Genomic DNA, 16,808 nt, shown 5'->3' on the forward strand with positions numbered 1-16,808 from the left:
CTAAAGTTAACTTTTTAAAATTCAATAAAAGTAAAATGGATTTACATATGAAGAAAAGGTGGAACAGCTAAACATATCTACCTTAGAGAGATTGGATAGATGGGGCAAATTTTAATATATATATTAATTAGAGAAAGTACTTTAATTAGAAAAAAAGTTAATTTAAAATATATAAACAGAACCATCTTTCTCTTATAAATCATTCTTGTAAAATTAATTAAATTTAAATTTATTTTATAATATATATATATATATATATATATATATATATATATTTTATCACAAGAACATAAACTATTTCAATTAATTATCAATATTTCGTGGATAAATTTATTTACTCCGTGTTAAATTGATTAATTCAGATTATGATTCTTGGATAGATAAGTAATTAAAGATATTCTTTTACGGATAACAATTTTATTGTTTTTTTAAATAATTAAAAAAAATATTTTGTGAAATTTACAAGTTAATAATGTTTTAAACTGGGAGTGAATTGTCTTTCGTGTTTGATCTCGATATTAGATCTTGGTTAGAGAGTATTCGCAAAAAATAAGACATTCCAAAGTTAAAGTTAATGTTGATATATAATAGTTGAATGTGATAAATAATATTAATAAATGTATATATGTATAATGTTGGTCAATTTATTTATAAGACTGAGTTGAACTTTCATGTTTATGGACTTTAAATTAACACTCATTTTCATTTTTTTTATTGGCGATAAAAAATAAATAAATGGGAACCACTTCAGGGGTGGTTCAACCCTTATACATAAAAGAACAAAACACCTTACCATACTCCTACCACGAAACGCCTACATGATTATCTAAAGAACAACCAAACTAACCACAGAAAAACATTCATTTCCATAGTTAATTCTCGTATTAATATCACACCATATACAACTTTCTCTTAATTTATTTTTTCTGTACTATATATTTATTCGAGTATTTAGTTACTTATAATGATAAGTCTGGATATTGACCAAACAAATATATGTCAACAAAATTGTTTTTTTATTTAAATCCAAAGACTTATTTTTAATTTATACGTAGTTCATCCATCGATTATGCAACTATCACTTAATATAAAATTTCACATGATAACTTATTTTCTATTGTTTATAAACTAATAATAAAACTTTAATGATAATAAATTATTATTATAAATTAATACATCAATTTTTTCTACTGTGCCCTTTGATTAAAGATACATCCCACTCCTTCTAAAGCAAGGTACAGATATATCCTTCAACCTTATCATGCCTCATGCAACCCTTTAAAGCTTTTCATCTGAAATAATAACTTTGAAGAAGATACCAACTCATTTCTAAGGAGATTTGTTCATAAAAGAGAACAGATATCATCTTTTATCCTAAATTTTACTTTTCTTTTATTTTTTTTTTTCAGACAGAGATAAATTTTATTACAACAAAAAAAAACATTAACTTTCACATACAATCAATTTGAAAAGGAGTAGTAACATCATTAATTAAAGTTGAGGAACTATAAGACATAAACTTTATGTTATCTTTTGATATTTTTGTCAAATCTTTCATTCTTCATTAGTATTTGTCCAATAACAAATCAATCACATTCATGGATTATGTGGATCATAAAAAAAAAGTTCTTACAATTTTCATCTCATTAAAGAGATGAGTTATCTTATTATAAGGATAGTGTTTTTTCCTTGGCCACTAACAAAGCAGCTTCTAAATTAATATCATACACATTATATTCTTTTTGTTCATTTAAACATTAAAGTAACTTTATAACTATATATAACTACAGCTGTCATCTATATTATTTTTAAGAAGATAGAGTTTCAAAGAGATTCATATGTTCATAGGTTAAGAATTAGATATTAACATTGATGTGTTCTACGCATCATTCTCTCTTAAATATAAGAAAATCTAAAATAATTAGTGAGAGAGGTTTTTTATAGATGTATAATTGAAAAAAAAAATCAATTAATTTTACTTTGAGATTTTAAACATGAATTGTTTCATTAAAAAAATAAAGACTAAAACATGAAAAACAATGATATTTTAAATAAGTGTTCTTCAACCCAAATTTATATTTATTAAATATTTCTTAATTCATAATGGTAGTTAAATGTAACAATATAACATAAATTAGAACAAATGACAAACACATAATAATAAGATTATATTGAAGTAAATCTGTACTTTGATGCAAACTAATGTTTGGTCTTGGATCTCTGCAAAATTCCGATATACGTCGGTTCCCTTTTTCAGTTGGTGTTTGGAACCTTTGGTTTGTATACGACTGATTGCCTAATGTATTTTGGATTTTTAGTATGAACAATGTTTATGCTTGTTTGTCTGGTGGTTACAGATAGATGCTGGTCTTTGTATGTATAAGGGTTGATTCACCCTTAAAGTGGTTCGCATTTATATATTTTTGTTATTGCTGTAAAAAAAAAAAAAAAATGTTATAATATTAAGGATACACTACTCATCAGCCATACAATCTATATGTAATTTGTAAAATAAAAATTGCGCACTTTTCAACCACAATGATAAAATGAGAGATGAAGAAGATCAGAAGAAATAACGGGTAAGTAGTACAAAGGGAAAATAAAATCCCCAAGTGAATTAAAAAATTGTAGGTAGAAATTGTGATGTAGTAAATGTAAAACGAATAACAATTTATGTATGTAATTTGTATATTTAAACAATGGAAAAAGTAAAAGAAAAAATGTTTTGTAGTAAAAAATGTATTAAAAATTGAATTAAAATTTGGGTTTTTTTTTTATTTGTATGAGAGATAGAGAAAAATAAAAAATAATGTATGGGGGAAATAATTTGTTTTTGTTATATTTTTTTTGGAAATAACGTCTTCCTTCTTCAATATACACTACAAGAAAATTATGAAATAGAAACTAATTTTAGAAAAAAAAAAATTAGTTGATATAATGACTAAATTATAAACTATTTTAGTGACTAACTAAATTTTTGGTTATCTAATTAACAACTAAGGTTTTAACTACCAATTTCTTTTTAGTCTATAAAATGGTTTCTAATTTAGTCACTATAACAATTAATTATTTTTTGTCTCTAAAATTGGTTTCTATTTAATGATTTGCTTGTAGTGATAATTACAAAAATTTCAGTACATATTTTTTTTTCCATTTTATATTTGGCACTGTATTTTTCAAAATCCTTTCAAACTTTTAATTCACCAATAGCCATAAACACCCACAAATTTTTTTAATCTCCTTCGATTTTTAAATTTTAATTTTAATTTTCTAGAAGACCAATTTATATTCCACCACACATAATTTTCAATTTTTTTCCTCAAGCCATTTCAATTTTATTCTCCCCAGTTTTATTTCACATTTTTAAATCAATTTTCTACATACAATTTTTTTAAAATTATTTTATTATATTTTTTGCACTCTTCTTCCTCAATCTCCTACTAATAGCCAAAAAAAAATAAAATCACCAAGCCTTTCCTAGAATTTGACATCGGAAAACAAAATTTTAGTGTAATTTTAGTATCCAAAATCACAAATAAGACGGGGTTTAGAAAAAAAAAATATTATCTTCAAGCAAGAAAAAATAGATAATCTATGAATGTTTGATATGACACAATTGAATGTATGGGTTTGGATATCAAATAAAATTTCTAATGCTAATTTTTCCTACGATTGGATTTTGTGTCCAAAGAAATGTCTAAGAACTTTTGTAATTAGGAAAAAATAGCATTATATAACGATTACTTGTTTTTATATGTAAAATGCTAACACCTTCCAAATTGTATAGGAAGTTTTTTTTTGTCTTGCAAGTTTGAGAGAGAAGTTGCTTGTTGTGGATGCAGAAAGTGGGACATTTAAGTTCATCTTGGACTGGAACATGTGGCATACAAGTTCTTTGTGGCTAGTAGGAGTTCAAATGGGTCATATGCTACTAGTTGTTAGGGCTTGGAAAGTGACAAAATGATTATTACATTTACATATACCTGTTGTAAAATTGTTGTTGTAGTTGTTGCACGAATTTGAAATTGGTTTTGTGTCTTAGCTAGATAAGAGGTATGTAGAATCAGGTACATCTGGTTTTAATGAAAGGAAGATTGTTTATTTGATTAGGAAGATCTTTTTATGTGTCGATGTTGCTGTTTTGGGTATGACATTACAAATTTGATATATAATATAAAAACTAACTTATATAAAATGTTTATGTTATATGTTTAAAAAATTATAAATAAAAGTAAATAATGTGACATTATTTACTAAGTAATGTTACTCAAAATAAAATTATTCTTAAATAGTAAACCAATAAAAATAATTTTTAAAATATGAATTTCAAATTAATAGTAAGACTAAATCAATAAATATGTTAAGTAATTAATTTAACTATTAAAGTAAACTTTTTTTAAGATTTTTAAATTTAAGTAATATTCGCAAAATTAGCTTAAAAATAATTAAAGTAATATTATGAATTCTATGCACCACAAATTAATATCAACCAATTTTCACATAACTTAATCGAATTAGTAATTAATAGCAACAAAATCAACATTATATTATCCTAAATTGAAAAATTCAAATTTTTAATAAAGCATGACAAAATATGATGTGTTGATTTCATGATACATACATCTTTTGTTGATGGTTTTTCTTCATCACTTATTATCTTAGTATGGTCAAAATGTAAAACATAAATCAATCTTAAAAATATATTGAGCATTTTTGCATTTAAAAGCTGGTTTTACTATCTTTCTAAGTTTATAATAAATTATTTCAAGTTAGACCAAATCTAAATTTCACTCAATTTTATAGATAATCGATTATGAAGAGTGAATAATCGATTATGTCAACTAAATCTAAGATACTTATTCTCGTAGATAATCGATTTTTAACAGTGAATAATTGATTATGTCTGGTAAATCCAAATATGTTGGCTTTATCGGATAATCGATTATGAATAATGAATAACTAATTATCCTAGTTCAAAATGTTTTACGAGTTGTATTAAGAACATACTAATCAATTATGTTTAATTATAATTGATTATAACAATTAGTTTCCATAAAATCTTTTAAAAAGGAATCTCTCTCCTTCATTTGCAATAATTCCATACTTCTCAAATAAGAGAGTTTTGTTATTTTCTGAAAGTGTTACTCATTATATCTTGTTTGAAAGAGAAGTGCTCAAGATTCATCAAGAATGGTGATCATGCTATAGGTTTCACGGTAAATATGTTATATTTTAGGTGATATTTTTCCTTTTATTTATATGTTGTATTGGTAACTTTGCATCCGTGTTTGGTGTGTTGTTATAGGTAATTGAGTGTGTTTTTATTAGCTTTGTAAATATTCTTAAAGAGTGTTCAAAAATTCATCTCAAGTTGTTTGGATTATTAACTGGATATAGATTTGAGAATAATCGAACTAGTATACAATTTTTTTTTTGTGTTTTTGTGTTTCATGTTTTTCTCATTATCTTAAATTCTTTGTTGTTCTTAATGTTCATTGAATAGTGCATTTAATTTCTTTTATCATCAATTGTTTAACAAAATCTTTCCTTAGAATTTTGGAAGGTCTTTTTTTTAAACCAATTCATCCCCTCTTAATAATGCTTTTAGTCTTTATTTATTTTACACAAACTCATGTGAACTACTACAGTCCAACTTTTGGATGTCTAGCAATGGCAGAACATGTGGTTAATTAGTTATAGGTGATAATTTCTTGACTTACTTTCAACTTAGTCAAAAAAATATTGTAGCTTTTGGGTAATCAAGTGTGAGTCTAAGTCTGGTAGAAATGAGAAAACTGAATAAAATATAATAGAGAAGACTCACAAACTCATTATCTTAATATTTTGGGTTTGACGTGGTGTTAATCCCCTATTTAGTTTAAGTCTCATTTTTGTGGAATCTTCCTAGCAAATTCCTCCTTGAAAGATCCATAAGTGGTATTAGTCAATTGTTGAGTTAAAGGTTTTTAAGATAAATTTTATTAATCTAGTTATTTATTTATTTTAAATTGTTTGGTTGTGGCAAGTAGTTTAACTTCAACCTATCAAATTAAGAAAAAGATATTTTTTTAAAAAAAGTTACTCTTAAAACAACTTAATCTATCTATTATTTATCTATTTATTGGTGTTTCCTAATATCAATCATTGATTTGGATAACAAAGATGGAGATGCACATCGAAGTCAAGTCCCCATAGCAAAGTTACATCACCTTTTGATGATTAGTTGTTTTTTTTATACAAATGCAAAGAATCAATTTGGAATTGAGATTTGTAGCCCCCATGAAATCCACAAAGAATCAGTGTCGTGATATTAAAAAATTAAGAAAAACTTTAGTAGAAACACTCATACAAAACTAAGTGTGTAATTGGGTGAGCGTTTACAAATATTATTATCTTACTAAATTCACCATGTGCTCTTTTTTCTTCCATTTTATGTTTCCTAGTTGTCTTCTTCTATTTTTCCCATTATTTCTTCACAAGCAAGTTTTATGAACTCAGAAGAAATGGTTGTTTGGTAGGAAAGAGTAAATAAAGAGGTGTCATCTTTTGACCTAGAAACTTAGATTAGACCCATTGACAATACCATAACTTTAGTTCAAAAAAAACATTCAACACAAAAATTATTTTGGATTATTTATTAGGATGAATGATTCATCTTTCTAATGGATAAGATAGAATTATTACGAAAGAAGTGAACTTTAAGTTTAACAAACACTCGCTATGATAAGTTTTTAAATGGTTCTGATACCATATTACGAAGTGAACTTTAAGCCTAACTCAATCCTATAAAACCGGTTCATAGAGTGAGGTTTACACCCACTTATATACAATGAATTGTCCTCGTAATAACTATTTACTAATTTACCTTTTGGGTGGAAAATATAAATTAAGATGTAAATCACGATATTCTATTTAAAAATTAAAAACCTTGTTTAATTAATCTATCAAACAAAATATAAACTTAATTATATCTAAATAAGTAAATATAGAAATTATAATGTAACTTGAGTTTTTTTCGAAAGGTTTATGTTCTTAAACTTACAAAGATAAAATCTTGCAGACTTATTTTTAGCTTTTAAAATATAAAAGTATAACTTTTTAATTAATAATCTCATTACTTCCTGTTTTGAAAGCAAATAATTCAATGCTGATCACTGAGTGCAGTGGTGAAGTGGTATGATTCTAGTTTATCTTTTCAAAATCTTATAAATTTAACATTTTATGCAAGACGTCTTGCTTAATAAATAAGAAAAGTAAATAAATATATGATTTTAATACAATAATACAAACACAAATGTATTATTATATTTACTTAACCAAATATTGCCATGTCAAACAAAAAGACTTTTTAAATAATCTAGAAACATGATATTTTTTTTATCAAATAGACATTATAAAATTATTAAATAAAAATTAATTTTGTATAGTAATGATTAGTTTTTCACTCTAGATTTTTTTATAAGATAATAAGTTGCTTTTATCTCTATCTTTTAAACTTTTACTTTTTTTAAAGTTTAAATAAATAAGTGAAATTTTATAATATGTACTTTTATAATTAACATAAGTAGTTTTTTTTTCAATAAAAGTTTAAAAAGACCCACTCATAAATTTATACAAACACTAGTTGTTGGTTTGGATGCACGAAAAGAAAAGGGGAAACGTGGAATTACATTGATATTAAAATTTAGTTATGTTTTTATTTATTTTAGAGAATTTGTACAGTAGTTTGATTGATGAAGATTCTGCTAATTAATTTCATAATGAATTAGAAACGTAAGAGGTTTTTTTTCTTGAAATTATGAAATGGCAGAAAAATTGCTAAAATTTTGAAATTAAAATTCAGATTAATGTATTTGTCGAATTACATTATTATTCATTCACGTGATTAAAAGACAAAAAGTCTCTTTTAATTCTCTTCTTAAAATGTTCTTGTTAAATGAAGAAATATAATAAACATTATTTAATAGTAAAAATAAAATTTTAATAATAAATAAGAAGAATTAATAAAATTAACAATAATAAATAATAATACATAAATGATAATAAACATTTTTATTTTTTAATTGAACAAGTTTTATTATTTTATTTGTTATTTATTTTCTCATTTTTCATCTTATGGCATGTTTTGAAGGCCGAGAGACAAGACAAAGACGCTCCTGGTTGGCCCACTTGTGCGAAGGTCCAGAAATTAAATTCAACGGTTGGGCCGCGATTCACAAGGGTGTTTCCGTCAATGCACAGAAATTCAAATGTAGTAAAAGAAAGAGAAAAGGGTCGTAGCCCGCTTTTGCATTGCAGAACAGAATCAGTGAGAAAAGCAGCAAAATGGAGAAGATCTGCGTCGCCGTTCGCCTCCGTCCTCTGGTGTCCGAAGACTCCTCCTCCGCCGCTGGAACCTTCTGGAAGGTCGAAGATAACCGCATATCTCTTCACAAGATCCACGGCACTCCTCTCTCTGCCTCTTCTCACGCTTTCGGTACGTCACTGTCATCGTCAATTTCTTTCACCTCTCCGTTTTGTTTTCAAATTTACTCTCCAATTTTCCATTCCTCACTCTTTCAGATCACATATTCGACGAAAGAAGCACCAATGCTAACGTTTACGAGCTCCTCGCCAAGGACATCATCCACGCCGCGCTCGATGGCTTCAACGGTATCCAAATTCGATTCTCGTTCTTTTCTCGCATTTACTGCTCATTGTTATTTTTATTATTTTAGTTATGATATTCGTCTTGGTCTTAGCTTAGCTCAACTGGTAACCAAGTAAACAATGCTGGATTAAGATTTAAAGCAAATTGCACCCATCATTCCAAGGATTCGTGAAATTACACAAACTTCTCCGACATTTTTAAAAGATTAAGGGTGATTATTACAGTAGTTAGAAATTTAGGTAGAATTTTTGTAGTTTTTGGAAATCTCAAGAATGGTTAAGGTAATGGATTGTAAGATTTATGGTATGCTGTGGTTGCGTAGTGTTAGGAATCCTAGATAAGACTAAGACTAAATTATAATATATAAATGAGGGTCATACTCATGTGACAAGCTGGATTTATGAGGTTGAAATAGAGATAAATCTACTTATTAAGATGATCCGAGAGTTATTTAGAGTCTATTCTAGTCAAGTTTATTGGCACTATTGTGTCACCACTATAAAGATTGTGTTTACTAAAGTTTATAATGTACCAGTAGAGAACTAAAGTTAAAATAGGGATAACTACAGCAACTATGTTAAGTTGAAATGAAGTGATTTTATGTTTAGACATTTTTCTTTAAGAACAAGTCTCATTATCAAGTTTTCTTTCCAATTCTTTCAACCAATGATCAATTTTTCAATGGACTAAACGTCTGATCATTTACTTAACCTAAAATAAGGATAACTACAGCAACTAAGTGAATAGCTTAACGTAAAGTTAATTTTGAAATGAATTGATTTTATGTTTAGATATTTTATTCTAAAACCAAGTGTCATTATCTAGTTTTCTTTTCAATTGTTTCAAATAATAATCAAAATTTCAACGGACTAAACGTCTAAACATTTACTTAAAATTACTAGTATTTCAATGTGCTTTTGGAAGATGCTACGAAAATCCAAACACTAGTGTTGTAATTAATTTTTTGTAATTTCTAAATGTGAATGTTGATTTGTTGAGATCATGTCGCATGCTATGCTCAGGAACTGCATTTGCGTACGGGCAGACCAGTAGTGGCAAGACTTTCACCATGAATGGTTCTGAAACTGACGCGGGAGTGATTCCTCGGGCAGTTGGAGACATATTTGGGACAATTGAGACGGTAGGTTTAGTACTTAGTACGAGATTGTTTCAGTGTGTTAAGTTTGTGGTTATTTATGTAAAGTTGATGTTTGGTTCATCCAATTCGGTGCCTCAGATGTCTGATCGAGAGTTTCTGATACGAGTTTCGTATATGGAGATCTACAACGAAGAAATTAATGACCTTCTTGTTGTTGAAAATCAGAAATTGCAAATTCACGAGAGTTTGGAGGTTGCGTAGTTGCTATATGCATTCTTTTCAAAATTTGATGTGCGTTCACACTATAGAAAATGTATGGTATAAATGGGCTGACTTTTGTATTTTAATTTTTGCCAGCGTGGAGTATTTGTTTCAGGGCTGAAAGAGGAAATTGTAAATAATGCTGAACAAGTGCTGGATCTCATTAAAGCAGGGGAAGGTTTGTATTTATACTGATACATTCTTATAATTTTCTCTGAAGTTTGAACGTATATGCATGCTTAAGTTGATGATTGTTCTTTGATATTTTTACAGTTAACAGACATTTTGGTGAGACAAATATGAATGTAAGGAGTAGCAGATCGCATACAATATTTAGAATGGTATCCCTCAAACTTTTTATTTGCGATACTTATGTTTCTCAGAAAACCTTTCCTCATAAGATTACTCCTACCTAAATGATTTGTTGAAATGAAATATGCAGGTGATTGAAAGCAAAGGGAAGGATTCCAATGATTGTTCAATTAATGATGTTGTTCGAGTTTCAGTCTTGGTTTGTATTCTTTTCTCACACTTTCCTTGTATATAAGAAATTCTTACTAGTGATTCGCATGCTTATTGTGGAGTTTGTGGAATTAGAATTTAGTAGATCTAGCTGGTTCTGAAAGGATTGCCAAGACTGGAGCTGATGGAGTACGTTTAAAAGAAGGAAAATACATTAACAAGAGCTTGATGGTTTTGGGAAATGTTATCAACAAACTAAGTGAGGGTTCGAAACAAAGGTATATAGTTATTTGCCCTGCCTCCTGTGCAATATTTTAATTTTGGGAGCTTTTTAGAAGATAATAATGCTCCGCCCCTTTTTGTTTTATGGCAGGGGGCATATCCCTTATCGTGATAGTAAATTAACTCGTATACTCCAACCTGCTCTTGGTGGTAATGCCAAAACGTCAATTATTTGCACTATAGCACCAGAAGAGGTAGAGGCTGTGATTTCGATTATACGTTGCTCTTTTCATCTTCTTGAGATCGACAATATTTTAATACCAATATTCGTTAATCCATTCAGATTCACATTGAAGAATCAAGGGGAACTCTTCAGTTTGCCAGTAGAGCCAAACGCATCACAAATTGCGTTCAAGTGAATGAGGTCTGTGTATTTTTATGTACTTGAAGTTTACTATCTTATAACTTTTACCCTGTTAAATTTTATTTTATCTCCTTAAAGTTTCATGTTGCTTGTTGAATATGAAGTCGGTGTAGGCTGTGTACGTGAATATGTAGTCCTCGGTACCATTAATTGTGAAATGTTAACGTTTTACAATCGTAAGTTTCCACCGTGCTCATCTTACTGGGCATGCGTTTTATACATACTGGTAAGACTTGCCCGACAGGGTATTAGCAGACTAGAGTGAATTGGGTCAAGCCTGAACTTTTCTCTACATTTTACTTGTTTTCCTCAGGGAATAGTTAACATAGGTACTTCAATAATAAATCTTCAATTCCTTCGAAGATAGCTATATGCGCATAGCGTGTGCTTTCATGTGCATCTGTACTTGTTTCTAGCCTATATTTGGCGACTGTGTCTTGACAACAGAAATTTTACAGATATTGACGGATGCTGCCTTGTTAAAACGGCAACAATTAGAGATAGAGGAACTGCGTAAGAAGCTTCAGGTAATCTTCTCCTGATGATAATCTGTACATTCAAAATAAGAAAATGTTACATAATAAAAGTTTCTTTTCAGGGATCCCATGCTGAGGTGCTCGAGCAACAGATTCTTAATCTCAGGAACGATTTGCTGAAGGTAGGTCTGAACTCTCAAATTCCTACGCACTATGCATAGTTAGAGTTCATTCTAAAGCATTACCATGAACTCTGTTCTATCTTTTTGTATTAATTAATTAACTATCTGCTTATATCTCACTGTACAGTATGAAATGGAGCGTGGGAAACTTGAAATGGAACTGCAAGAGGAGAGGAAATCACGTAATCAATGGATTAGGGAACGGATGAATTTTGATAATTCTACTACGAAATCTTTCTCAGACTGTGGGACGAACGACAGTCAGGTGAACCTCGTTTATCTGAATGATCATTATATCTGTATGTTAAACTGAATTGCATAATCACTTTTTTTCGCATTGGAACAATTCACAGTTTTCCTTTCTGTACCGCGTTATAGTTAGCATGATTTTCATTCTCACTTTTCCTGATATTTTAACCATTTTATTCATTAGGGACCGGGATTTTTGAGGCACGGATTTATGGAAGAGTACAGTGATATTGGTAGTATATCTCAAGGAGATATTTTCAAATCTCCGAAGGCAGATCCCAGTGCTTTTGTAGTCAGACGATCAAAGTATTCAACGTTGCCAGATCAAAGCCCCCTTCCAGATGCTTTCTCTAACGTGGCTGATGAAGATATGTGGTTGAAAATGAACAACGGTTATGTTGCAGACCTTGATTCCCTTCAAACTACTCCTCCCACCAACAGAAAAGTTCAGTCATTCCCAACAATTGATACAACTCCTGTGAGTACATATGTATTGTTTTATGTGCTCTTGCATTTCTATTGTTTCGCATCCATCCACATCTTCCCCCAAAGGGAAAAAAATAAAGAAAATGGTAGCGCTATTCTGTTTGCACTGGTTGTCCTCCATAACTGAAGATACAAGAGAAGTCTGTGTCTAGACATACATGGTGGAGATTATATTTTTACTTTGTTTGGTTGATGGATTTTGCAAAATTTCCGTTGTTGTATTCTTGTTGATTTCACCATTTTGGCCAAACGGTATTCAACAATTATAGACTCGCTTGATCATGATCATGTGTTAAAAGGTTTTACCAAAACTGGAATTTGTGCAAACCATTTTTGTAGTTCAAATGTTCAGTAAGTTTACGGCCGTGGCTTGCGCGTGGCTTTTAATTAATGCATATTATGATTATGATATCAGTATATTTTTTTTATTAAGTAGTATATGATGCATTTCTTTTGGCAGTTGTTACTTAGTTTCGTTTGACCTGTGTTTGTCAGGGTTGTACTAGTGAAATTGAGAAGTATGAACAAGAGATTCAAGATTTGAGGAGACAACTAGAACTAGCTAAAGAAAGGATAAATGAACTCGAGGTCAGTATCTGATAGATATCCTATCTCAATCACATTTGTGAAACTTTAATTTTGACTATAGAATTGTGATCAATCTAGAAGATCACTAAAAATATTGTGCAACTTGATTTATGAATAAAAGGGGAGAATTCTTCCAGTATGGTGTTACAAATTACAATTATGATAATTGTACATATTGAACATCCATAAAATATCCATTTTTGAACTACTGATAAGAGATATAAAACATGGTTTCTTTAGAGTCGACCATCCATAAAATACTAATATATTGAGCTTCCTTTTTTAATAAGATTTAAAGAGATACCATTGTATTCGTCTCATGTCATTGTTCGGCATAATGTTATGTATTATTAGCATTTGCTGTTTGAGCTTCTTTTTGTAAATCGGTATTATGGTTGGCTCTGTTAATTACGTGTGTGAATCCAGAAGCATTCAAAGGAAGTGCCATCAAGCAAGCACTTAATGAGCGAAGCACCAAAACATCAACAAGAAACACAGCTAATTCATGAATTGCCTCTGGGGTTATCTGAATCTGTAGGAAATTTCAAAGATGGCTTTGAGGAGGTTTTGTTGGCAATGCAGGTTGAATGAGTGCACTATATCAGTCTTTTTGAACTTTTTTTGCGTGATCATTTCAAGAAACACTAAAGTATTTTTCTCTTGTGTCCTAAACAGAGATGTGCATCGGGTGGCACACTATCGACTGAGAAGATACTTTCAACCGTGAGTGAAATTGGAGCTGATCTATTTGCAACTTTGGAAGGTCATTTTGCAGTGAATATGGGTAGTCAAAGGTCTTCCACTGGAAACTGTACTGTAATCAATGGACAACAAAAAATGTTTCGCGAGAGGATTGACAATATAATTACATCACTGGAGTTATGGAAAAGCTCAATAACAGAAGGACAGGAGAAGAAACAGTGTGAACACAAGGTAGTTGTCTGCTCACAAATATCAAGATATCAATCATCAATCATGGTTTTATTCTTTGTCTTATTTTTAGGGCATCTCCTGTCTTCTTTGAGAATTCCATTGCCATTAGTACAATAGTAACTGAAACCTTGACTGGCACATGTCCAGTAGCTGAAATTGAGGAAATGATTAAGAAATTATAGATATATAATAGCTTTACACGGGATTGTCCTGTTTTTAAAACGATAAAAATCATCTATGATTAATTTATTCTACTTGTGGAATATGTGTATGATATAAGAATTGTTAGAAATAAAATGTTGTTTAACCAGTTCCCCTCATGGTCTCCTTGTTGCAAATAGTACATATACATACCCTTCGAATTTATAATTGTATGTTATTTTCTTTATTATACTAGTCATCAAATGATGGCAATATATTAGAGAAATTACTATTGACAAAAATTAGAAATATTACAAGATTCCATTTTCTTTGTTAGAAGCAAGTCTGTATAAGAGTTGATTTGATTCATATTGTGCTAGCTTGTCCATATGAATAGTTAGGATTACCAAAGTCAACTTGTTGAATGTGGTTAGAGCTTAGGAATTTCTATTGGGTAGGAATAAAAAGTCAGGTAAATCACTTTTGTATTGATTTCTCTTTAGCTTTTTATAGAATCAAATGCCATTGAAGAGAATTGTTGAGAGATATTAAAACTCAGGCTGAAGGAAGCCCAGTCTGCAAGATATTTTTCCTTAGTTTATGCACAAATCTGTGTACTCAGATTTCTATAGACTACCATAGGTGAACATATAGAACTGCATTCTAGCATAAAATGAGACAAAGCATGGTAGGTTGTTCTTGATTATCCTAAATTAAATTTTTGTGACAAAGGGCTCTGATTTGGGAGGTGAAACTGCTTACTCAAAGGAGGATTTATGTGAAAGATATGAAAGCATGGAAAGGGAGTTACAGCTTTTGAAGGTCGAAAGAGAGTCTTTGCTGCAAAAGTTCTCTGAATCATCTGAGAAACTATCAGTGGTTTCCAGCCAAAAAGAAAATGTTTTGAAAGATTTAAATACTGAAGTGCTGAGAAGGAAAAATCTAGAAGGGGAAGTTAAGCAGTTTGCTGCAGCTTTTGCTAGTCGTCAGGAATCACTCATTTCCTTTCATAGTGATCTTAAGACCAAAATTGAGAAATGGAGAACCCAGACTCCAATTTCAGTGCCCAAATCTTTTGGGTGAGTAGTAGATATGTTGTGAATATTTGAGTCTTGAGCAGTTCATGTATTTTTATTCAAGGATTTTTAAGTTTGTATTTATTTCAGTACTTTGCTAGTACTGATATCATAACCTATAAAAAAAAAGTATTTTCATTTTCTCTTGCAAGTGATGCTAATAGCAGACTTGCGTTGTGCCCTTGTTTTTCTTTTAAAAATTAAATTATAGCTACACAGATGCTCAATACAATAACTTATGTTCAATTATATATGTTGTCATTCTTAAGTTGTTTTTTATACTATTTATAAGTAATATTTAAATTGTTTATATATATATATATATATATTTTAGAATGAAAAAACAAGTTACACTTTTTTTTTATTCTCCAACAAAAAATGTTTAACATTCTATTTGATAAAAAATATTAAAATGAATAAATCGTATCATATTGATATAATTTTAATTTAAATACATTAAAGTTAGGTTATTTTAACACGATTTATTTATAATAAATTTGTACATTGATAGAACTTATTTAAATATATTTTTAAAATTTTATCTATTTTAATAATTAAAAGATAAAATTATCAAATTGGTAAAAACTTCTCACTTGTTTGTATGAATTGAGTCAAAATTTGTTGAGTTGATTTGGCTGAAGGCAAAGAAATTAACATATTTAGTTTCCATATGTTTATGAATAAAGTGGAGTCAGAAAAATGATATTAAAATAAGTAGCTTGCGAGTAAGAAAGAAAGTGAGAAAGAAGGTTTAGATGATAGTAAATTGAATTAGATTTTGATTTGCAGTGGTTGTATCCATCTGAAAAGTTGGTACCATTTATTATTATTGCATCACCTTTCATCAAACTTCTACTCCTAACCATGCCAATTGCACTCTACACAACATCTACGTATATATTTTTCTGTAGGTTCAGACTCTTTTTTTTATTATTATTATTATCTATTTGTTATTTGAAAAATGTTTGATGAATACTCATAATCTACTTCTCATCTAAATCTACCTTTATATAGAAAAAAATAATATAAATTTATAAAATATATTATGTGATAAGAAAAGATGTGTCTTTCAAAAAATGGTACATATGATTCATTTTCCTTATGATTGTCTTAAAAATCATAAAGACAATTTTTTGTCAGATCCGATGAAATTATAACATGCACCAATTTTTTTTTATATGAAATGATAAAAAGGCCTCTAAATAAAAGGAGATGTCAAAATACATTTTGATTTTTTTTATAAACACTTTTTTGGATTTAGATTTTTAAAACACTTTTTTGTTCTAAAATCTCTTTTCTAGAATATGTTTGTAGAATTTCTTTTCAAAACATATTTTTTTGCATGTTTTTCTGAAATATGATTTTAATTTTTCAATTCTATTTCAATTTTTTTTCAAAACACAAAAATCTAATCCCAAGATAAATTTGTTTAACTTCAAATTTTTAATTCCAGAAGAAAAAGTGTTTTTTTTTTTTGGAAATTTTAAAGTACATTGGATGAAGGTCATAAGATAGAGGAAGAATTTTCCAATCATAAATAAACTTCAACCACCATTTTA

General features: G+C 29.0%; 1 protein-coding gene across 2 annotated transcripts; it reads left to right on the forward strand.

Moving 5' to 3' along the window:
• Window positions 1–8,273: 8,273 nt before the first annotated feature.
• ZCF125 (P-loop containing nucleoside triphosphate hydrolases superfamily protein) lies at window positions 8,274–15,390 on the forward strand. Of its 2 annotated transcripts, none has more exons than XM_068619768.2 (18): window positions 8,274–8,476; window positions 8,563–8,652; window positions 9,673–9,791; window positions 9,888–10,001; window positions 10,107–10,188; window positions 10,284–10,351; window positions 10,453–10,521; window positions 10,608–10,750; window positions 10,846–10,948; window positions 11,038–11,118; window positions 11,577–11,645; window positions 11,717–11,776; window positions 11,904–12,041; window positions 12,210–12,503; window positions 13,007–13,099; window positions 13,529–13,681; window positions 13,775–14,032; window positions 14,906–15,390. In XM_068619768.2, the coding sequence occupies exons 1-18, from the start codon at window positions 8,326–8,328 to the stop codon at window positions 15,254–15,256; spliced, it is 2,436 nt and encodes an 811-aa protein (XP_068475869.1). In that variant the 5' UTR covers window positions 8,274–8,325; the 3' UTR covers window positions 15,257–15,390. The 2 variants fall into 2 exon arrangements, with proteins under 2 accessions (XP_068475869.1, XP_068475868.1); XM_068619767.2 differs by having other exon boundaries at window positions 8,275–8,476; window positions 13,526–13,681.
• The last annotated feature ends 1,418 nt before the right edge of the window (window positions 15,391–16,808 follow it).

This window comes from Phaseolus vulgaris, chromosome 1 (assembly GCF_051622355.1).
Source record: "Phaseolus vulgaris cultivar YP4 chromosome 1, ASM5162235v1, whole genome shotgun sequence".
NCBI lineage: Eukaryota > Viridiplantae > Streptophyta > Magnoliopsida > Fabales > Fabaceae > Phaseolus > Phaseolus vulgaris.

Excerpts from the sequence above, each read along its gene's own strand:
- ZCF125 (XM_068619767.2), top strand. The coding sequence starts at position 8,326 with ATGGAGAAGATCTGCGTCGCCGTTCGCCTCCGTCCTCTGGTGTCCGAA. Across the intron at positions 11,119-11,576 it reads ATTGCGTTCAAGTGAATGAG|ATATTGACGGATGCTGCCTT; the intron begins GTCTGTGTATTT and ends GAAATTTTACAG. Across the intron at positions 12,042-12,209 it reads GTGGGACGAACGACAGTCAG|GGACCGGGATTTTTGAGGCA; the intron begins GTGAACCTCGTT and ends TTTATTCATTAG.